General features: G+C 44.0%; 1 protein-coding gene across 2 annotated transcripts in view; it reads left to right on the top strand.

Moving 5' to 3' along the window:
• The window catches only part of znrf3 (zinc and ring finger 3), a 68,782-nt gene that overhangs the window by 43,897 nt on the left and 4,562 nt on the right, over positions 1 to 20,323 (top strand). Inside the window, exons 3-6 of one of the 2 annotated variants that reach the window (XM_075467380.1) lie at positions 14,170 to 14,244; positions 16,609 to 16,740; positions 17,428 to 17,535; positions 18,613 to 18,780. In XM_075467380.1, coding sequence (XP_075323495.1) covers positions 14,170 to 14,244; positions 16,609 to 16,740; positions 17,428 to 17,535; positions 18,613 to 18,780 — 483 coding nt within the window. Of the gene's footprint in view, positions 1 to 14,169; positions 14,245 to 16,608; positions 16,741 to 17,424; positions 17,536 to 18,612; positions 18,781 to 20,323 lie in introns of both variants that reach the window. The other variant, XM_075467379.1, reaches the window with a different exon arrangement.

Raw genomic sequence — 20,323 nt, 5'->3', positions numbered from 1 at the left:
CAAAGCTCGGTCTTTACCGTCTTGTTTCAAACGCTTGTTTGAATCCTGGTGCAGCTTCACCCAGCTTCTGTGAGGTTGGGGCCCACGGCCTGGCTCTGAAGCTGGAAACTGAGGCTTCCTGGTCCCACACAGCTAATCTGATGCTAACCTTTTTTTTTTTATTTAATTTTTTTTTTATTCATGAATCCATCAAGTGGAGGGTTAGCAGGGGTGAAAACGTATCCTGCTCTTGTAGCTCAGAATTTCTTCTAAGCTCTGCCAGGGAGGCGAGGTTGGACCCAGCACAAGAAGACGGAGAATAAACGATGTGTGCGTGGGCGTCTGAGGGCGACATTGGAGCTGGCTCTGAGACAGTGAGGTAATGGAAGAGGAGAAACTGAAACATGCAGATAGGGAGAGGATGAAGACTGGGAATGCACCTGGCAGAAATTGGAAACTTTGTTTATTGCAGACCAATATAACAATAAAATTAGGATCTGGAAGGTGGCTGGCCATGGTTAAATGGGACTTAAAGGGATAGTTCGCCTCTTTTGACATGAAGCTGTATGACATCCCATATTAGCAATATCATTTAAGTACATTTTCTTACCCCCCGCTGCGTCCTGTGAGCCGAGTTCCGGCCTCGTTTTGCCGTTGACGAAGGTAGTCCGGCTAGTTGGCTGGGGCCACAGAAATAAAGCGTCTTGCTTCTCAAAACAATATGCGTTCAAAAGAGTAATACATTTGCATCACAAAATCATTGTCCAGGAAAAAGTCAGACCTCACAATCGCTTGGCACTATTTTCTCTCCCTTCGTATCACTACGGGCTGTGTAAACCGTGCAGACCGAAGTGCAGACCGAGCAGTCCCCTGCTTCCGAGCAGCAAACACCGTAACAGGTGCAGCTATCGGCAGGTGGCAATCACGCAGTGATACGAAGGGAGAGAAAATAGCGCCAAGCGATTGTGAGGTCTGACTTTTTCCTGGAGAACCATTTTGTGATGCAAATGTATTACTCTTTTGAACGCATATTGTTTTGAGAAGCAAGACGCTTTATTTTTGTGGCCCCAGCCAACTAGCCGGACTACCTTCGTCAACGCCAAAACGAGGCTGGAACTCTGCTCACAGGACGCAGCGGGGGGTAAGAAAATGTTCATAAATGATATTGCTAGTATGGGATGTCATACAGCTTCATGTCAAAAGAGGTGAACTATCCCTTTAAGAGAAGTTATGTTGCATATATTGTGTGTTTTGAGAAACCTTAATCTGCAGAAAGAGCTGAGTATAGATATAAATATAAATATGAGGGGATATACAGTATGCCTTGTCATCCCTCTGCATGCTCTGGTGTACAATTGTACACCTATCTGATGAGCAAAGACTCTTAAACAGACGTGACTTGCTGAGATGAGATGGTAACAATCTGCTATTCTCTCAGCTGAGTGACGTTAACACACCGGAACATCTCTCTGCCATGTCGAATCCAGTTTGTGGCATCTCCTGCTTGGATGCTATGAGAGGGAAGCAGCAAAAAAAGAAGACGTGCTCTCGGTCTTTGGTGAGGAGCCCGACTCGGGCAGCGGTTGTTCATTTCAACGGGATCTCGTGCCATGTTGTCAAACGCGCACCTTTCAAAGTTTGTCCGCTTCGTGAGCTTAAGGGCCGAGTCCTGACCTGCTCTGCTGTTTGCCCAGGAAAAGAAGAAGAAGAAGAAGACGACGGCAGGCAGTGGCACCACCCCTCCTCCTCCACCTCCACCACCAGCACCACCAGCAGCAGGATGGTGCATTAGCAGAGAGAGGAGCAACAACAGCAGCTTCTCTTTCAAGCAAGCAGGGACACGGCCTCCTAAAGCAGCTTCAAGGCAGAGGGAGATTAGAGGGAAACCGTGTGATTTCTTAAGACTTAAGAAAAAAGGGAGACGAGGCAGTTGAGAGAGATGCCTCAGCTTGACTGAAATCTCAAGCTTGGATTACGGTGAATATTCACAATGTAGTCCAAAGTAAAGGGAACCACAAGTACTGCCAGGTGTTGCAGTTTGGTAGAAAAGTCTGAAATGTTGTCCGAGGGTTATTTATCATCACTGAGAGCTGATGCGGCGTCTCCGCCTCGTGAGCTGTGGACGCCAGGTGTACGTGTATGTTTGACTCTTGTGGTTATAATTGAGCTCAGGAGGTGGAACTAGCTGTTCTTTGTCTTTGGGAGAAAAAAACCCAAAACCCAGACTATTGACTGAGCGAGAGCTGATGGCTGTTTCTGACCCTCCTATACATGGATCCTTTCATGACATATCTGCACCATTCACGTATCACAGCAGCCTGTATCGCATTTCTTTTATTCCAACCATGTAATCACCCATAAGCGCTGCCGTGTTGATGATGAAAGCCTGGGTTTTGATAGCATTTCTTAATTTTTGGTAACTCCAGATCAAGCGTTTAGGAAGCTGCAGTAGTTCCTCTATAACATTGTTTATTTAATGACTCTGTGGGTTTTTTTGATGCTGTTTGTTGTTGATGCACTTACATGGATCGTGATCAGGCTTTTCACAATAATAATATTAATCACCTTTTCTTTTTTTAACATTTTGCATCGTCCCTTCACATTTAGAATCCCATAAACGAACAGAAATGGCATATTCTCACTCTGCAACGCCCTCTTCTGCTTTGGTTTGATGGCACCGACGTTTTATCTTGGTGTGCTTGATCTCTAAAATTTCTGCTGACTCTGGCCATCTATTAATGGTGTCATGGATTTAGTTAAAAAGTCTTAGTTGTTTTTCTTTCTTCATGAGCCATAAAACCGAGAGCCCAATAACTCAATGGAGGTAAAATCCCAACAGAATTCTAAATTAAATTGGAACAAAAAGAAAAGTATCTTCACTGTTCAAAATAAGCAGCCTTCGTTTAGCCTTTAACGCTCTCTCAAACCACACCACCAGCATCGCCTGACCTACGGTTTTAGCATCCAAGGCTGTGGTTTTTTTTAAAATTCAAAGAAAAACACGAAACATTTGATCTTTTATGTGCCAGGAGACTCGCAACCAGCGAGCATAAATCTGGGATTCCACTTGTCTTTACTTGCTCCAGACTTTGTCTCCCCTCCCTTCGTCTGACAGCTCTGATCGTGTGAAAAATATGCTAATTTGAGAATTTACAGTACCGGCAAAAACTCCTTCCATGCTCGGGCGTTCCTTTTTAGTTGTCGAGACGCAAAAAAGAGTCGAGGCTGTCAGATTTTTCTGCCCTCCAACTCATCCATATTTGCACTGCTCTTTAAAGACCTACTAAGGAAAACAGATAAAGCACCTCTGTAGCGTGACGGATAATCAAACCGATAATGAATATTTTGCACCTTTAAATGAATTGCCCATAGACAGACATGTGCCTCCTCTAACCAAGACTTCTGCCACTTTCATCCAAACAACTTCTGTTGGGATACTAGGTGGAGAAAAATCACTTAAAGAGTAGTATTCTTGTCCCTTTGCCGGAAAGCTTGTTTATTTTCCTGCGAATCACAAAGGAACAGAGCCCAAAAACCGGTAAGAAAACAACATGGGAGGGACGGAGAGGAAATTTAATTAGTGGTTGTCCATTCCTCCGGGCTCAGTGTTGGGTCTCGGCCGGACAGAGAAGTGGGCAGCAGCAGGAGAGGAGACTGAGAGGCTTCTTGATTAGCGGCGGTCTGAGTCAGTGCATCTGTGCTCATGTTGCGTGTGCTACTGGCTCCACAAGGCATCAAACTGTGCAGGGATAGACAGGAAATGCCGCCTGTGGTGCACTACAAGCAAGACAAACATGTATATTTAGAGATCAACTGCCCCGTATTGCACAAGACGTCTGAGTCGTGTGATTGGGCTTCTTTCATCACTTCTTATTTATCCAATCTTCATGCCCCACAGAAGAAAAACGTCCCGCTGCGTGATTTTCTCACCAAAATAAGTGCTTGGAAAGAAAAGCAAGGTTGAAAATTAACGTTGCAACTCTGAGCTTGATTACAGTTCTCAAACAGGCTTTTTTAAAACCTGTGTTTCCTCCGAAATCCTTCCTTCTAACCACAGGATGGAGGAGGCTGCTCTGTTTTCTATATAATCCTTTTTCGCCTCTTTGCCAGTTTTTGTTCTGTAAAGAGTCGAGAACCTTCGAATAATACGCCATTTATTAGCATGCAGTCCTGTGCAAAAGTTCTTCTTTTTTCGCCTAATATCTTAGTTTCAGACCTTCTTGTAAATCTGTAATCTCTAAATGTTTTGGGGCATTAGTTCTCAAAAGGCGTTTTTCTTTGGATTTAGACAACTTGTTTTCATGACAAAGTCTGACTATAGTCAAAGCAATGTGTTGTTTTTTGGGTTTATGACACTGACTTCATGTAAGCATTAAAAAAGCACCCAACTCAAGGGATGATCCCCTGTTGTCTTCATGTTACGGAAAGCAAAGAACCTGTTTGAAACGCTCTTTAGGCTCTTTGTCGTTGGCTGGTATTTTTCATAGCTGCAACTAAAAGGGTGAAAAAATTCTAAGATGTTTACAGTTTGTCAGACATCAAGTGGAGTTTTTGCTCGAACGAGGTGTGCTATTAGCTGTAAAACTTTACAGCCCTTTTTTAATCTTTCATGGTCGTTTTTTTTTTTTTTTTTTTTTTTTAATTGGAGCTATCATGTAATTGATTTTAGAGAGAATGGCTTCTAGGAATTCAAATTGTTGTCGCTATTCTTTGGACCAACGTGGAAACAGGAAGTTGTGTTTGGCAAACATTTGATTCTAATTGGTTGTGGCATTCTGGGTCGCATGCTGAGTGTCACCCGGTGCAGAACACCCGCTGCTGTACTCTGTAATTCTTTGTTGAGGGCATCAGTTCGGTGTGTAGATGCCTTGTTCAAGGATGAAAATAAAAGAAAATGGCACATTTTGGACAGTTATTTTGTACTAAGATGCCACTTTGGACTGAACTAAGACTTTCTAAACCATAACTTTTCACTTCGGGTTCCTTGAGTGTTACACAAGAGTTGTCAGTCAGTCGGGACTTGTTGTATGAGACGGAGACTAACAGGTCATGATGAAGGACGGAGCACCTCCCAGTACACCTCTCACTCTCCGTCCACTCTTTAATGGGGTCGGCTTGGAGCCAAGTTACACAGTTAGGCCTCTTCAGAGTTGCCTCCTTGCACACACATGCGCACACACACATTTTGATTGCACAGCTCACTTGTATAATTCAGGTTATGCAACGGTGGGTGAATGGCCGCCCCGCATTGTGCGCTGGTGCAGATACAGAAATGGAAAAGGGGGTGAAAACAAAGAAAGCAGATTTTTCAAGACCTGCATCGAGTCATTTAAGCTTTAAAGAGCTGCTGAGAACAGGATGAAAGTTGAAGCATCCCTGAAGAAAAAAACCTCTGTGTTGTTTTTATCCCCCGGAGAGCTCTGGCTTTTCTTCACAACTGACTTTACCGCCCTGAAAGAGGCTTTTCACGCCAATTCAGAAGATAACCCTCTCGGTGAAATGCATCCCCTTCTTGGAGGAAATGGATTCCAAAAAGGATGAACCTGCAGGCTTCACATGGTTTTGTGTTTGTTGCACAACTCTGTCTTGCATTTGGAGATTTAAAACTGCCATGGGAACTGATTTTCTCTCTCTCTGGACTGGCGTCACGGTGGGACTGATAATCATTGCAAACTGGATCAGTGCGTGTGCACGCTGGCTTGTTGTGTACATGTAGAGCCCAGAGGTCAGGACAAGGATCAGTGTTCCTGGAGGGAGGTTTTTGTCTTTGTTTGGTCGTGAGCTTGTTACAAATCTTTCACCATCATTCTCCGTCTTCCCAAACGAGACACAAACTCTGAGATGCTGCCAAACCCAAACTTATAGGCTCACAGCACTAAGCGGACTCTTCATCCATCCCTCATTTCTTTATATTTTCCGTCCAAGCAGCCAAACTTTCTTGTAATCTCTTTAAGTGGTCTTAAGCAATAGCTCCCCAGGCTTTCTGAAGGCCTTTGGACATTGGCAGCTTTTTTTATTCGTCAGTTCGGTCCTAGCTTATGAATCAGCCGGTCACAAAGACGCACCAACAAGGTGATAGAACTTCTGTGCCGAAAAAAAAAATAAAAATAGATAAATAACAGAAAAGCTTGTCTTAAGAGGGTTCAGTCTGTGCTGAAGAATGAAGGAGCTCAGACCAAATACTGACTTTCAAGTTTGTCAGAAACTAAATTTATTTACATTTATTTTCACACGTTTCAGCAAACTACTTCCTCTTTATCTCATTTTCCATCCATCTGTTCGCTGCAGCAAATTATCTGGATAAATAGGTTTAAGACTAATTTAGAATGATTTAGGCTTCATTTGACTGAAGAAAAACAAACGGATTACAAATTGGAGCAGGTTCTGGTTGCAGACTGTTGCTTGAGGTTTTCTAAGAATCTTTATCTCCGGTGTGTCAGAGGCTTTAAAGGTGTGTGTGTGTGTGTGCGTACTATTCAGCAACGGGTTTAATGTTTAGCCCCGTGGCACACATCTCCTGCACCATTTCCAGCCCTAACAGGTTGTGAGGAAAGTTGTCAAAGGTGACTTGCTTATTGCACTGCAGAAAGCTTCAATAAACCGCCCGTAAACTGTGTTCAGGTGACAAATGGTCAATAAAGTTTACGTACAGCCGGTGAAGATGGTCAAACATCTTAACAGCTCAGGAGTTGGTACAGCTTCAAATTCAGCCGAAACAATAGAACTGTTATCAGACAAAAAACCAAAAAAAGGCTCTGTATGAATATTTACTTGGACCTTTTTTTTTTTTTTTTTTTTTTTGCTGCATCATTAGCTGGAGATGCACAGTAACCAGCTCTGAGCCTAACCTCTAATTTTGTACGTTTCATATTAATGGTGGTCACTGAGCCCAGTGAGTGCTTCAAGTGATCTTTTCCCCTTTGTGTTTACATTGAGTAAACTTGGTCGTTTATATGAAGGCGGTCAAGTGGAGAGGAGCTCGAGGAGGCTTGCCGACGCCTGCCCAGTCCCTTCGCTGTGACACGGCAGTGGACTTTTATGCGCTTCGTAAACATTTTTTACGCTGCTTCAGAAACGCCACCTCGGACCGCTCCAGGGTCTGCTTTCAAACCCTGCAGCCGGGAGCCTGGCGGCACAGATATGAAACGGCACAACAACAAAAAAAGGGGGGAGTTCAAAAGTTTGGGAAGGTGGAAAGGGGGGGGGGGGCACTGAACAATGACTTGTTTAAAATTCAAAGGAACGCACAGTCACTATAGAAAGGGGTTTTCCTTGCTTTTCATCTCTTTATACTCAACAAATGTAGCTGAAATTTTATGGCCACAAGTCGAAACATTCCATGTGAGAGGATAGGGATTCATGAAAAGCAGTTATTGGCCTGGTTAAGCCCAGCGAGGTTATTTGGGTTCACATTATTAGTCTGTGTAGGTGGTTGCAGAAGTGTCTGTGAGAACAGGAAAGCCCTAATGTTGCAGTTGCCGTGACACGACGGTGAGCAGCTCCAACAGAAAAAAGTGTTGATTAGATGGCGGGTGACTTATGTCAGAATATAAGAGCGTGTTGTGACAGATCAACAGTTTGTCCGCGCAATGTTAACATCAAACCGTAGCAGATGAAAGAGACCAATGTTCTCTGTGAACACTGTGAATGACTTGTTGAAATGAAAATGTCACAGTCGCACAGATGACCTCATGAAGGGAGGAAAAAAAAAAAAAAAAAGGCAGTTTGTACGGGACAAATTTCTCGTTCTGGGCTCCAAAGCCACGATGAAAAAGTTCGATTTCGTTTTAGCTGAATGTAAATATTGTCTCGGCACACATGCCTGCTCTCTTTTGGGAGTGAGGAAGGAGAGGAGGGAAAAAAAAAAAAGGTGGGGGGGTGACCACATATAAGAAATCTTTGGGAGAAAAGTATGCCTTTATCTTTTAATAAACCGTAAAGCCAGGAGGCAACATGAAATTACAGCATAATAGCAGTGGAGAGTCCTCTGAAGACTTAATTGCCTTAATTATAGCAGTGCAGAGAGAGCGAAAGGAAAGCATGGAGAGGGGGGAGGAGGAGGGAGATGAAAAAGGAGGGAAGCAGAGGAGAAGAAAGCAGGCAAGGCGGAGGGAATAACGTGATAGAGGAGCTAGCGCCTGAGCCAGGTCGTGCAGGTGCATCTATGTGAGCGCACTGCCTCGTGTTTTACATGCACATTCATAAATGAGCATTTTGCAACCTTGTGAAATATGAGAACCCCCGGTCCATGTGAATGATGGATTGAGTGCAACACTGAGAAAAGTCTCTTTCCAGACGAGTGAAAATTTCTCTCCCTCAGATCTTACAAGCTGGCAGGCTTACTTAGGGATGCTAAACATAGCTTTCACTTTCCTATGCGTCTAGACGGAGCTCTCAGTGCTTTCTGCTGTGGTTTCTGTTCACTTGGGGAAGATTGTTTCTTAATTCTCATGCCTCAGAGCCAGCGGGAAGTTTGTTTAGCCGGCAGTATTGTGAAATACCTGCACACCCCTCTCACCTACTCCTCTGGCACGCTGTTGAGAGTTGAGCTCAATTTTTTTAAATGTTTCTTTTTCTTTTTTTTCTGCGCATTAATGACAGATTCAGCTATGGGAAAAAAAAAGTACTTTTTAATTGCTCACCTTTTTCAAAATATTACTTTTTTTTTCAGAGGAAGTGTGCAAGACATTTCTTAACTGAAATCAAGTTTAATCAAGTTTGCATCTTACAAACCACAATATCACACTCTTCTTTGTATTTAAGGCTCCGAATAAGAGATTTTTCTCTTTAATACCATCAACTAATCAAGTGTGAAAGATGAGACGAGTATGCACCGTCCAAAAGAAATGGTTACCTTGCAAGGCAGCTGTATCCTTGTGAGATCAGTCATGAGAGAATTCGTGTTATCAGGCTTCACGCTATCCATTTAGGGGCCAAAACGCACAACTTTGGATCAATTGGCATGCTATACCCGCAGCTGTGGGCGGATTTCACGCGTGACGACAGTCGACAATGGCGGCTCCCACTCTTTCCAACTCTGAAGCGAATTTGGAGGGAACTTTGGCGCAGTGTCGTCAGCAGGTGGTGGTGTACTCTGCTCTACACATGGCTCTGATGCACAGAATTGTGGTTGCTAAGCGGAGACGCATCCTCAACAAAGACGGTTCCAAGGCAAAAACACTCGTCTTGGCCAAATAAGAGAAAAGATTGTAAAGAAGTCTTCAGGAATTCTGGTTTTCTTTTCAAACTGAGCATATGTGTGTTTATTCCTTCAATACTGTCCATGATTCTCTTACAGAAGAAAAAGGTCATAGTTCATGTGATCAAAACCAAAACACTGAGTGTGGAAGCTTTTTTTTTTTTTTTTTTTGAGACGTTTGGCTCTTAAAGGGATATGCCACCCCCAGGCCAAATTAAGTGTATCCCCGCATTCCCGATACATAAAAAAGTGTGTGGGAGGGTTTTCCTGGCGACCCAGGCATTGTCCGAATCTCACAGCACTGACCACTGCTTGGTTGCGCGTAATACCTCCATGCTAGCGTCGCCACTCGAAATATTTCGCCCAACGTGAATTAATGTACTTGATTTACCTTCTAATTACTGTGTGAGTGGTGTACTTTCACATCGAGTGCAAATGACTGTGTAAATCTACACAGAAGGTTTGCTTTGCTCATGTCGGTTTGGTTTCTAGTTTCCAGTGCGGAAAACACAGCCGAAGCACACTCCCCGCTACGTCATTGGGAACACCCCCCTGTAATGGTAGTTGGACTCAGCTGTGCATGAAACTACACTGAATCTGCTGTATTGTGTCTTCTTAGTTCATTAATGCACTAGTTACTGCAGCTGTCAGCCAAAAATGTCAGTTCAAAGCACTGTATTCACAAGAAAATGATGAAATGTGATGAATGTTATGATCCTCCTCCGGCCATGCGATGATGGGTTTGGCCTACAGTTGGTAAGTTCAAACACTTCTTTAGAGTTTAGAAACTGCTCCTTGCCAAATGCTTTCTTTGACAAAGGAACGTGTGAATTTTCCTCTGCTTAATTGCGGCGTTAATCCTGTCAGTCCTCTGGAATAAAAACTTCTGCGTCGTGATCTCATCTCTACCTGCGAAACAGCCAATCGACCTCATGACCGAAACCTCTTGAAATTCTGGTTCAGTCCCAGTGACATCTGTATGAGCAAAGGCTTACGTTGCTCGTGTGTTGTGCTCCTTTTTTTTAAAAAGTTTGCCACAGAGGACTGAATGCTGTCTCAAATTGCCGGCACAATATCTCCTTACGCGGGAGCTCTGCCACTTGAAATTGTATAGCCGGTTTGAGTTGGTGAAGGAAACGGTATTTTCTTGCTCAAGTACTTAGTTTTTAAGCAGTCTTTTAGCAGCATTTATCCTTCCCTTGGTGTCTGAGGTTGTAGGGTTTTTTACAGGATTCATAAGTCGATGCGTCATGTATTTTAGGAGCCAGTTAGCCTGCAGGTGCTTTTTTTTTTTTTTTTTTGGTCATCAGGCAAGTCCCTGCACTGCAGCGCAGGCCTGTCCGAGTGGAGATTCATCAGGAGGGAGATCTCTTTCTTCTCAAAGCGTCTTACCAAGAGCTATTAATTATTAACCGGGAGAGCTAACATCAAAGGAGCAGACTTGTGCTGAATTAAATGGGGGGGCCGGAGCCTGGCAGAGTGGAGCTGAGAGAAAACTGGGTGAGAGGGAAAAAGCCGAGCTGAGATTTCGCTCTGCTTGCTTTTGAACTTTCCACAAACAAAAAGTGAAAAAAGGAATGAAAAGAGCAACGTTGGTTTATGTGAAGGAGGCAGGACGAAAGAGGAAGTTGAAAGAGCCTGTATTTATGGCATGTTGCTGTTTTTTAATGTTCCGGTTTGATAAGGCTTTCATTCACCGCTGAGAAAGCTGGGATCAGTTTGCAGGGTTAATGAGCCTTTAATGAGCCTCTGAAAGTCAGATTAATAAATGTCTTGTCTATGGATTAAACCGGGGGGGGGGGGCCTTATGAACTCCAGAGTCACGATGTGTTTAGATTCTGCCAAAGCTGATATACACTCAAAATTGGAATAAGAGTGTGTGATACATAGGCGGCCCTCTGCATCAAAGAGCTTTTGATCCTGCGGCAGTCGTCCCTCCGCAGGAACCTTTGGGAGGTGAAGGGCACTGCGGCCGGCATCAACCTGTCATTAGAAATGAAAATCTTTCTTCTTCTTTTTTTTTTTTTTTTTTTTTTTTGTTTTTTAAATGTGCCCAAAAGATCAAACGTGGGAAATGAGTGGTAATGCTTTTACATGTCCAGAAGAATAACTGAGATGCGATCCATGCAGAGCAGCACGAACTGACCTCTTTAGGGTGTATTTTTATTCACATTTATTTCTGATCGTTTTTACTGTTATCGAACCACAAGATGGTACATGCAGGACCTCCGACTCTCAGCTGACTGCTAGAACAGTTGAATGCTGGCTTTTATATTGAGGTGGAACGCTCCACTAACTACCCGGACAGCTGTGTTTAAGCATTAAACTCTTTGTCAAGAGTTATAGAACCTGCAGGAAGTTTGCAAAATACAAACGGTCACGGCTTTTCTCTGTTCTGGCACCCCGATGGTGGAACGATCTCCCTACTGATGTCAGGACAGCTGAGTCGCTGCCCATCTTTCACCGCAGGCTGAAAACCCATCTCTTTAGGAAACACTACCCAGATCCGCCCTCTTAGGACATCACCTGTTTCGTCCCAGCTCCTTGCGCACTTATTTGTTTTCTAAATTGTCTTCCCATTTGTCTCGGTACCTAACTTACCGCACTTACTCTAGCACTAGTTATGCTCTTAGCTGTTTGGTTTTGGAAGGAAATGCACTTATGATTTCTTGTGACCTGAAGTTCTTTTGCCTACCGATGTGGAACGCACTTATTGTAAGTCGCTTTGGATAAAAGCGTCTGCAAAATGACCGTATTGTAATGTAACAAACGCCCTGTGAAAAAGAAATCGAATCGGATAATTGCGAAGGCCACTTTGCATTTGTCTGCTTTATGAACGTATAGGTCGACCAGCAGGTTAAAGCTGAGCTGCACTCAGGCAGATTCACTTATGTAACTGCAGTCTTTAAAGTCCCACTCGTATGAACAGTCCCACCGAAGTGACTGACCAACCAACAGGAAAGTAATGGATTGTTTACATGATCTTTTCTAAAGTAAATAATGCAAATATTTGCTGTTTCTTTGGGTTTTTTTATGTTGTAAAGTTGAATAACTTTCTGGGATTCAGACCATCCAAATCAGCCTCACGGTGGTTCTTGAAATTTTTAGCAAAATCTACTAATTAATGTTCTTTTTTTTGTATAAATGTATACACACACTCTCAGCATCAACCTGCTGCCTGCAGGAGTTCCAAATGACACCTGCTTCAAGAGTGTTTTTGTAAGAGACGGGGAGTCTGGAGGCAGAATCCGCCCTGTGATTTATTTTATTTAATTTTTTTCAGTTTCACAACAAAAACGTGGCACTGCTCACATAAACAGCTGTTATAGGTAGAGCAAAGTGCTATTTATTTTTATTTTTTATTTTTTTAGAGCTAAGCCTGGAGTCGCAGTGCTCATTTTTCATAATATTCAGACAAATAATCAACAGTTTACCGATGAACATGTTAGTTGCAGCCTTGTCATGGTTTAAACTGAACATGACATTGATGATTGTGACAGATGTGCAGGCGAAGATAATATAAGAGAAGATGGGATATAAGGGTCTCCATTCAGAAAGATGAAGTATGCTACATCTGAAGCAACAACTTCCTGAAACTCGACTTTTCTGTGTTGTCAATGCGCGAAAACCTTCATTTCCGCCTCTGACGAAACTGGAGCGACAAAATCCAAACCATTTGAGCTCCGACACTCGAGGCTTTTGTTGTAAATCGTTGCCTTTGCCCTTATGTCCATCAGTATTTAATGAAGGAAATAAAATGGTGTATCATTTGTTAAGAAAATGATGACGTGTCATATTAAACAGACTTGCATCGCATCAGGCTTGAAATAGAGATGTTATATCTGGTCGTCGTGGGTTACGGGACGAAGCCTTGTGGTGTTCCCGCACCTCCCTAAAATACTTCGAGTTGTTTTTTGTTTTTTGTTCTTCTCTTAATTTGTTCCTAAACTGGCTCAAGTACACTTTGCTGAATGATGTTGCCTTTTAAGAAGCTCGATGGTCTGTGAAGGGAGCGGCTGTGCCTCCTTCGCACATACCGCCGCTCCCCATCGCCTCTCTGACTTTGCCTGCAGACTGGCATGGTGACGCTCCAGCCAGTCGGCAGCAGAGTCACAGCACTGTACATTGTCACTTTGATCTTCACCCCCCCCCCCCCCCCCCCCCCCCCTTCTTCCCTCCAGTCATGAAGAGTGCTGGCAGGAACCCAAGGGCACTTGATAATACCAGGATATGATCCCAGCCGCGCTCTTTCAGATCATGTATTGCAGACATCAAAACGTCGTCTAAATAGGGCAACGAGAATCAAGCTGGGTGAGAATGGATTGTTGGGGAAGGCATTGTTGAGATAAAGAAAGTTTTTTTTGGTTTTTTGTTGTTGTTTTTTTCCCCGACGAGGGGAAGCCAATTTGGATTCTGCAAGTAGATACTTGGGGTTCTGCAGATGCAAGCATTTCCTTTATCTCTTGCCTGTAGCAGAACTCTTCAAACGGCTGTGTGCTATGACTTTCCCGCCTCACAGATGAAAGGAGCTCACTTCTTTTATTTTATTTTTTTTTATAACAGCTGGAAATCCCTGACAACTTTATTCAACTTTCCCGAGCGTGCACTGCAGAATTGAATTCAAAACCGGCTCTGCTGTGCAGGGTTGCATCATGTGGAGCTGTGCATCGGCCCCTGATGCAGGGATGAAACCGTTTAAATCTCTGTCACAGTGTTGATGTGGTGCAGATTTACATGGAATGACATCATGGAGGTTTTTGGAGAGAACGGCCACATGTGCATCCCAGAAAATGTAATCACTGGCTTGTTTACTTCTCCCTGTTGGGTTTTCTCTTTGATTTCTTCTCTCTCATGATCTGTTTGGAGGTTACAGTCAGGAAGAGAACTCCCTCTAGTGGCCCCGAGTCAGATGGGTGGCAGCGAGCACAGTTGAGGGTGTAATCGTGTATATGTTAAATATTTCTAATCGTTACTGTGTTCTGTGTTGGCAGGCGAAGAGAGCAGTGCAGCGGGGAGCTACAGCCGTCATCTTTGATGTATCGGAGAATCCGGATGCCATCGATCAGGTTTGTACACACCTAGAATTACCCAGGCATTTGCACCCACCATCTAATCTGTCTCAGTTGGTTTGTGAGAGACACTTTTCTTTTCACTTCTGAATGTAGCTCAGCCACATGCCCTGCCCTGCTGACTGCCGCTGTGTGTGTGCCGTTTGTACAAACAATGCTCTTTTTCTATCTTTAGTTCTGCTCAAAAGCATGTGGACCAGCCCCACTCTTTCGAACCGTTCTGGGCTTCTCGGCGCTCGAACTCTCGTGTTCGGGGGGGGTGCACTGCACTCTGAGAAACCTGAAAATGGATATTCAGGCTCAGCTTTCACTAGACCGTGACACAAACTCTGTTGAGCTCATAATTGCACAGGTAGTGCACATTACCTCACCTCCCGAGACCACAGAGCTGTCTTTGAGAGCACATTTGGTAGAGGCCTCGACAAGAAAGTTCATCTCCTGTCGCACTTTCTTCCAGTCCTCCTGACTCCCATGTGTTTTCTCCTAATAGGTATAATACTCTAGTTGCTCCTCTTTGTCGCAAGAATTCTCCTGTGGTATTCATCCTCGCCACGCCAGGCCTGGACTTGCAGGGTTTTTGTTTTTTTTTTCTCTCTCCGCGCCTCTTCTTCTCTACTGCTGGGTAGTAAAGCACATAGCTGAGAGATAAAAGGGATTGCGCGGAGACCACATGAAAGGCAGCGCTGGGCGGCTGTGTTAAATTCCCCCGAGAGGCTTTTCCAGTCAGAACAGCCCGATCAGCAGAGGCAGAAGCCACAAGTCCGAGGGGCAGGGAGGAGGAGCTGGGGGGGCCAAAATGAAGTGAAACGTTAAAAAGTCAATGTACTTGACCCTTTTTCTCACTAAATTCATTTTTTAAAGTGAGGCCAAGTGCTCCCTGTTTGTTTTTGTTTTGTTTTCTTTGGAGGACAAATGAAGTCTATGAAAGTCGTACGCTTCCCTGTATTACGTTTCCATTCGTAGGTATACTTTTATGTCATGGGCGAAGCTTGAGGCGCGGTAGCGTTATTTCCTCAAGCGAGAGATCAAACATTTCCACATCTATACTTTTAGACCAGAACACGCAGCATTTCACTGGGGTGCACGACAACAGCAGAAGAAATAGCAACGTGAATATCCTCGGTATTTCCCTTGGGCTTTTCAAATTACAGATTCCAACCAGCAGACGAGCGGGAGGAACTCGGTGGGAGAGGAGGAGTTGAAGGAGTATGTCAACTGACTGAGAAGCCAGAACATAGTATTCATTGACTGGCCGCACTTTCTCTGCCTTGTGCCTCTATCGGCCACTCTCCCCAGCTGAGAGAAGAGGGTTTTTTTGGAATTTTTTCCCCCCTCATCCTGTTAAAAATGCAACAGTGTCACTCGCTGGATTCTTTAAAAGGTGCCACACCTCTGCTTTATAGTTTCATCTATTCTTGTACGTTTTATGTCAAAAGCAAAGCTCGAGTCATTTCTTAAAGTGAGAGCAGACGGTTCACAGCAGAGAGGTGTGAAACATTTTGCCTTACGTCCACTTACAGACCCGACCCACAGCTCTTTCCTACAAACTGTCCTTTTCTCTCTTCCTCCGTTCCTTTTTCTTTCCACTGGTGAATGAAGGCCACTGAGAAGCAACGTCACACCATAACCTTCAGATTTAATTTTGAGAACTCGAAGGCTGCATCCGTACAGGGTGTTATAAATATAAACGAGTGACACGAATGCATTCCGTTTGAAGGCCTCCGACACTACAGTGAAGGCCTGTTTTTCACCTTTTTGTTTCTAAAGCAAAGACTCACTCGGGTTTCTCCCCATCATCCATGTAACTTTGGAGTACTTAAGGAGGGTTTAAGAGAGAAAAAAACAAAACAAAAGAGTGTGTCATGAATGCATTTTAGGGATCTTTTAAAGATGAGGCTTTATAATCCTTTTTAAAATGCTGTTTGGTAAAAATGAGAATATTTTACGGGGTGGCCGGTGGCGGAGTGGGTACAGCAGGCACCCCATGTACAGAGGCCACAGTCCTCTCTGCAGCGGGCCCCGGTTCGAGTCCCGCACCGGACGGCCCTTTGCTGCATGTCTTCCCCCTCTCTCTGCCCCCTGCTTCCTGTCTCTCTCCAACTGTCCTGTCCATTAAAGGCAAAAAAGAAAGAATTTATTTTGGGATAAATAGTTTTTAGAAATGTCTTGGTCAGATGTACACAAATTGGCATTATCCCATTTAATATATACTAATTAGCAAATATGTCCAATAGAGACATTTGCCTTCCCATCCATTCATCAGAAGGACAACATCTTTTGTTGTTGTTTTTTTTTCTTTTAGCGTTTTGAACCAAACAGTCGAACAATGTATTTGACACGTTTTCTTTTCTCTCTCTTCAGCTCAACCAAGTCGCTGAGGATCCTCTGAAGCGGCCGGTGGTTTACGTGAAGGGCAACGACGCCGTCAAGCTGATGAACATCGTCAACAAGCAGAAAGTGGCTCGCGCTCGGATACAGCACAGGCCCCCGAGGGTAAGCTGTCACGCCAAAGCCCCAAACCCAAGCCGCACGGATGATGCGACGTGTATGTGCCCGAGATGGATCTGAAACGCACGTTAGGGAAGATGAGGAAAACAGGAGTTTTAGATGAGAAGACAAACCAAACTTCCAGCTGTGAAATCTGACCTTTCGCCTTCCTTGTGTGCTCCTCGCTGCCTCGAGGCCGAAGACTTTTTTTCACAGCACTGTGACAGATAAATATCAGCCAGTCAAAGAGCTGTTTGTTTGCTTGGAATATTTGATAAGAGACCAGCACACTTTGGGGTCAAATAACTTGACATAATGAAAGCCGGAGAGAGAAAAGACCCTTTGATAGGAGAGTGTTTCAGGGGAAGAATAAAACGGCCTACACAAGTTTCCTACAGCTGTTTGACGTACCTCGTCAGCCTGTAAAGGGGTTACTCGATACATCGGTTGGTGTTCGATTCGCTGTGACAAAAAGCAGAAAATCCTCACATCTAATACAAAGACAGATGGTACCAATCGAATTGACTTACATTATTAACATGCAACATGTCTACTCTTTAAAGCACCACCAGCTTATGTGTGACGTCACATTTTTTTAAATTATTTGCATTAAAGAAAATTATCCTTTTAATGATCTACGCATGGAAATAATTTGGCATCTTGTGTTTCTTTTGCTCCCTTTTCCCACAGCAGCCTACAGAATATTTCGACATGGGCATCTTCCTGGCGTTCTTTGTTGTCGTGTCGCTGGTTTGTCTCATCCTGCTCATCAAGATCAAACTAAAGCAGAGGAGAAGCCAGGTTAGTGTCCCAGCACACACTCCTCCTGCACAGGCTGTTGAAGGGGCCACAAACACCAAACCATCTCTTACACGGAACACACCCAAGCGCGCGTCGCCGTACCTTGTTTTTCCAGTTGGAGCGATTCTGCTGGGAGGTGCAGGCGTTGAGTCAGGCGACAGTAGCTCTGCCTCTGATTGATTCCTCTTTAATGTTGACAAAAAGCTCTCAGCGGAGGCTTATGTCGGGCGAATGAATCGGGATTAGCATTTAATTAATGCTGATGAGAGGCCAAACACACAGAGATGTCATGACGGAGCAGAAAACCTTCAGCGGCATCTGTTGAGGCAGATGTAATCCTGCCAACACATGTGCTTCTGTAGGCTTCTTTATTCACCCCTCTGTGTGCTGATGTACTGTATAATGGGTGGGTGTCAGAGCAGTGGGTGACTCCAGCTGAGATCATGGGCACATTTGTCTCCTCTAACATTCTGTTCTTTCCCTAATTAGGAAAGAAATAATGAAAGCAGAGTAAATATTGTGCAAACAGCAACTGTAAATCCCCATCATTACTAATGCTTCCTTATGGGGTTGCCTGCGCAAGACTACAGTTAATTACAAACTGAAAACACTGCTTTTAAAGTCCCCCTTTTTCATGTTTGTCAACCCTCTGATTTAGAATGACTTTCATCCCAAAGGTCATTGCTCTCTTGCCAATCAGGGTACCATCATTTCCCCAAGCTGTGACCCAACATAGAGGAAGAAAGTCCATCGGGTGCGGTTTATTTAAGCCGCAGCATAAATAGCTGTGTTGTAAAAAAAGTGATGCAGCAGCAGTTTGGTCACCAGATACTACTTTAAATCACTCTGTTTACTGTGCGTTAACATATTTCAAAGAAAAACAGTCGGCCTCTTTTAATAAGTAACATCTTATAGCAACATGAAGCAAATAAGAGATTAAAGATGAAGCTGTTCCAAAATGATGTTTTTAATATCTTAAATCAGCTCTCTCTCTCTCTCAAATGCAAACACTTGCTGAGGCCGATGTAGAATGTTTGAAGCCGTTGTATCTGACCACCCTTCCTCCCCCCACCGCAGAGCTCCATGAACAGAATGGCCATCCAGGCGCTGGAAAAGATGGAAACGAGAAAGTTCAAGGCCAAAGGAAAAGGCCAGCGCGAGAGCAGCTGCGGAGGATCGGATTCGCTGAGCAGCAGCTCCACCTCTGACTGCGCCATTTGTCTGGAGAAGTACATTGATGGGGAGGTAAGAAAAGACGCTCACCTCGGCGTGACCTCGTGTCACGTTAAGTTATTAAAGCCCTAAAAAGTCATCTGTGCACCTGTGCAAATAGTGGGCATCCTACGAGGCTCTACCTGAAACATACAGGCTGACCGTGCCTTATTTAGGCCGAGTACACACAAACATGAATATTTTATTTTTTTCCTCCTCATCCAGCAGCTTAGACGATTGCAAAAATGCTGACCCGGACACGTGCACATTCTCGTGCCTTTCTTCAGCGAAAACGACCTCATTCTCAAAGTTATCCCAGAAACTCAAGGTCTGAACTGTTGCAACATGAGCAACAGGGACGACGAGCTCGTCTTTTTACATTAAACCAAGGACACAGCGGCGTGCAATGTAAATGTATTGCCCTTCACAAACAATCATTACGATGTACCAAAGTGCTTTACAGCAGGTAATAAATAAAGAGAAGGATAAGTAAAAACGATAAAAGAACAGTGAAAGCAATAAAATACAACAAAATCGAATAAGATAAAAGTGTCATCATACGACTGGGTATTAAAAGCAATTCTAAATAAGTAGGTTTTTAGTCTAGATTTGAAGAGGCCCAGGTCAGAAATAAGACGCAGCTCAACGGGGAGCTTATTCCAGAGCCTGGGGGCAGCGACAGAAAAGGCTCGGTCACCCCAGGGTTTGTATTCTGACCTGGGCACTTCCAGCAAAAATTGATTTGTTGACCTCAGAGCTCTACCAGGATTTCGGACTGTTAAAAGCTCAGATAAATGATGGGGCGAGGCCTGTTAAGAGCTTTAAAAACAAACATTAAAAGTTTAAAATCAGTTCTATAAAGGACAGGAAGCCAATGGAGGGAGTTAAGAACAGGAGTGATGTGCACACGTCTGTTGGTGTTGGTTAAAAGACGTATGTGACAACGAACGTTGCAGTCGGTGAAAATCTTCAGGCATTTTCCCAAAAAGTTTGGGTCCGAAAACTGAATTTTCCTGTGGTCGTTGGCGGGGCCATAACCGCTTTCTCTTGTTTAAAAGTTTCCTTTTGAACCGTCTGTATTTGATAAGCGAGTTTCAGTCTCGCATGCGTGAACCATATGCGAGCCAAACCTTTTAACTCCGACCTTTTGTGGCCATCGAGCTGCTGAGTTTGTTTTCTTTTCATTACATTTTCTGCAGACATGAAACAGAATGCAGTTACGTGGACAATAGAATGGAAGTTCCCCTGATGTGCTCGGGGACCGCAGTCCTGCGATCTTAAGAGACGTTCTTTCCGCCACCTTTTTAAATGTTTAGCTTAGTATTTCAGAGCACCTGGAGAGATAAGGGGTACCCAGAGCGCGTTGGCTTGTGATTTTCGCTTCCTGTTTTCCCAGTGAGGTCTTCTTTAATCCTTGGACAGAGTCACTGTCAAGATATGTCTCCCAATCTTTGAGGATTTACTGTAACTGCATTGCTCATCCTTATTCATGGAGGCTGTAGGGACAAACCCCGGTGCCCCCGGGGGGACGCAGTCGCTGAGTGTGTGTTTTGTGGTTATGCGTCTTTTTCGGAAG

The sequence above is a fragment of the Odontesthes bonariensis genome, chromosome 6, assembly GCF_027942865.1.
Source record: "Odontesthes bonariensis isolate fOdoBon6 chromosome 6, fOdoBon6.hap1, whole genome shotgun sequence".
NCBI classification, from domain to species: domain Eukaryota; kingdom Metazoa; phylum Chordata; class Actinopteri; order Atheriniformes; family Atherinopsidae; genus Odontesthes; species Odontesthes bonariensis.
Note: the sequence above shows the minus strand (reverse complement) of the source record. Positions and strands in the feature narration are given on the sequence as shown.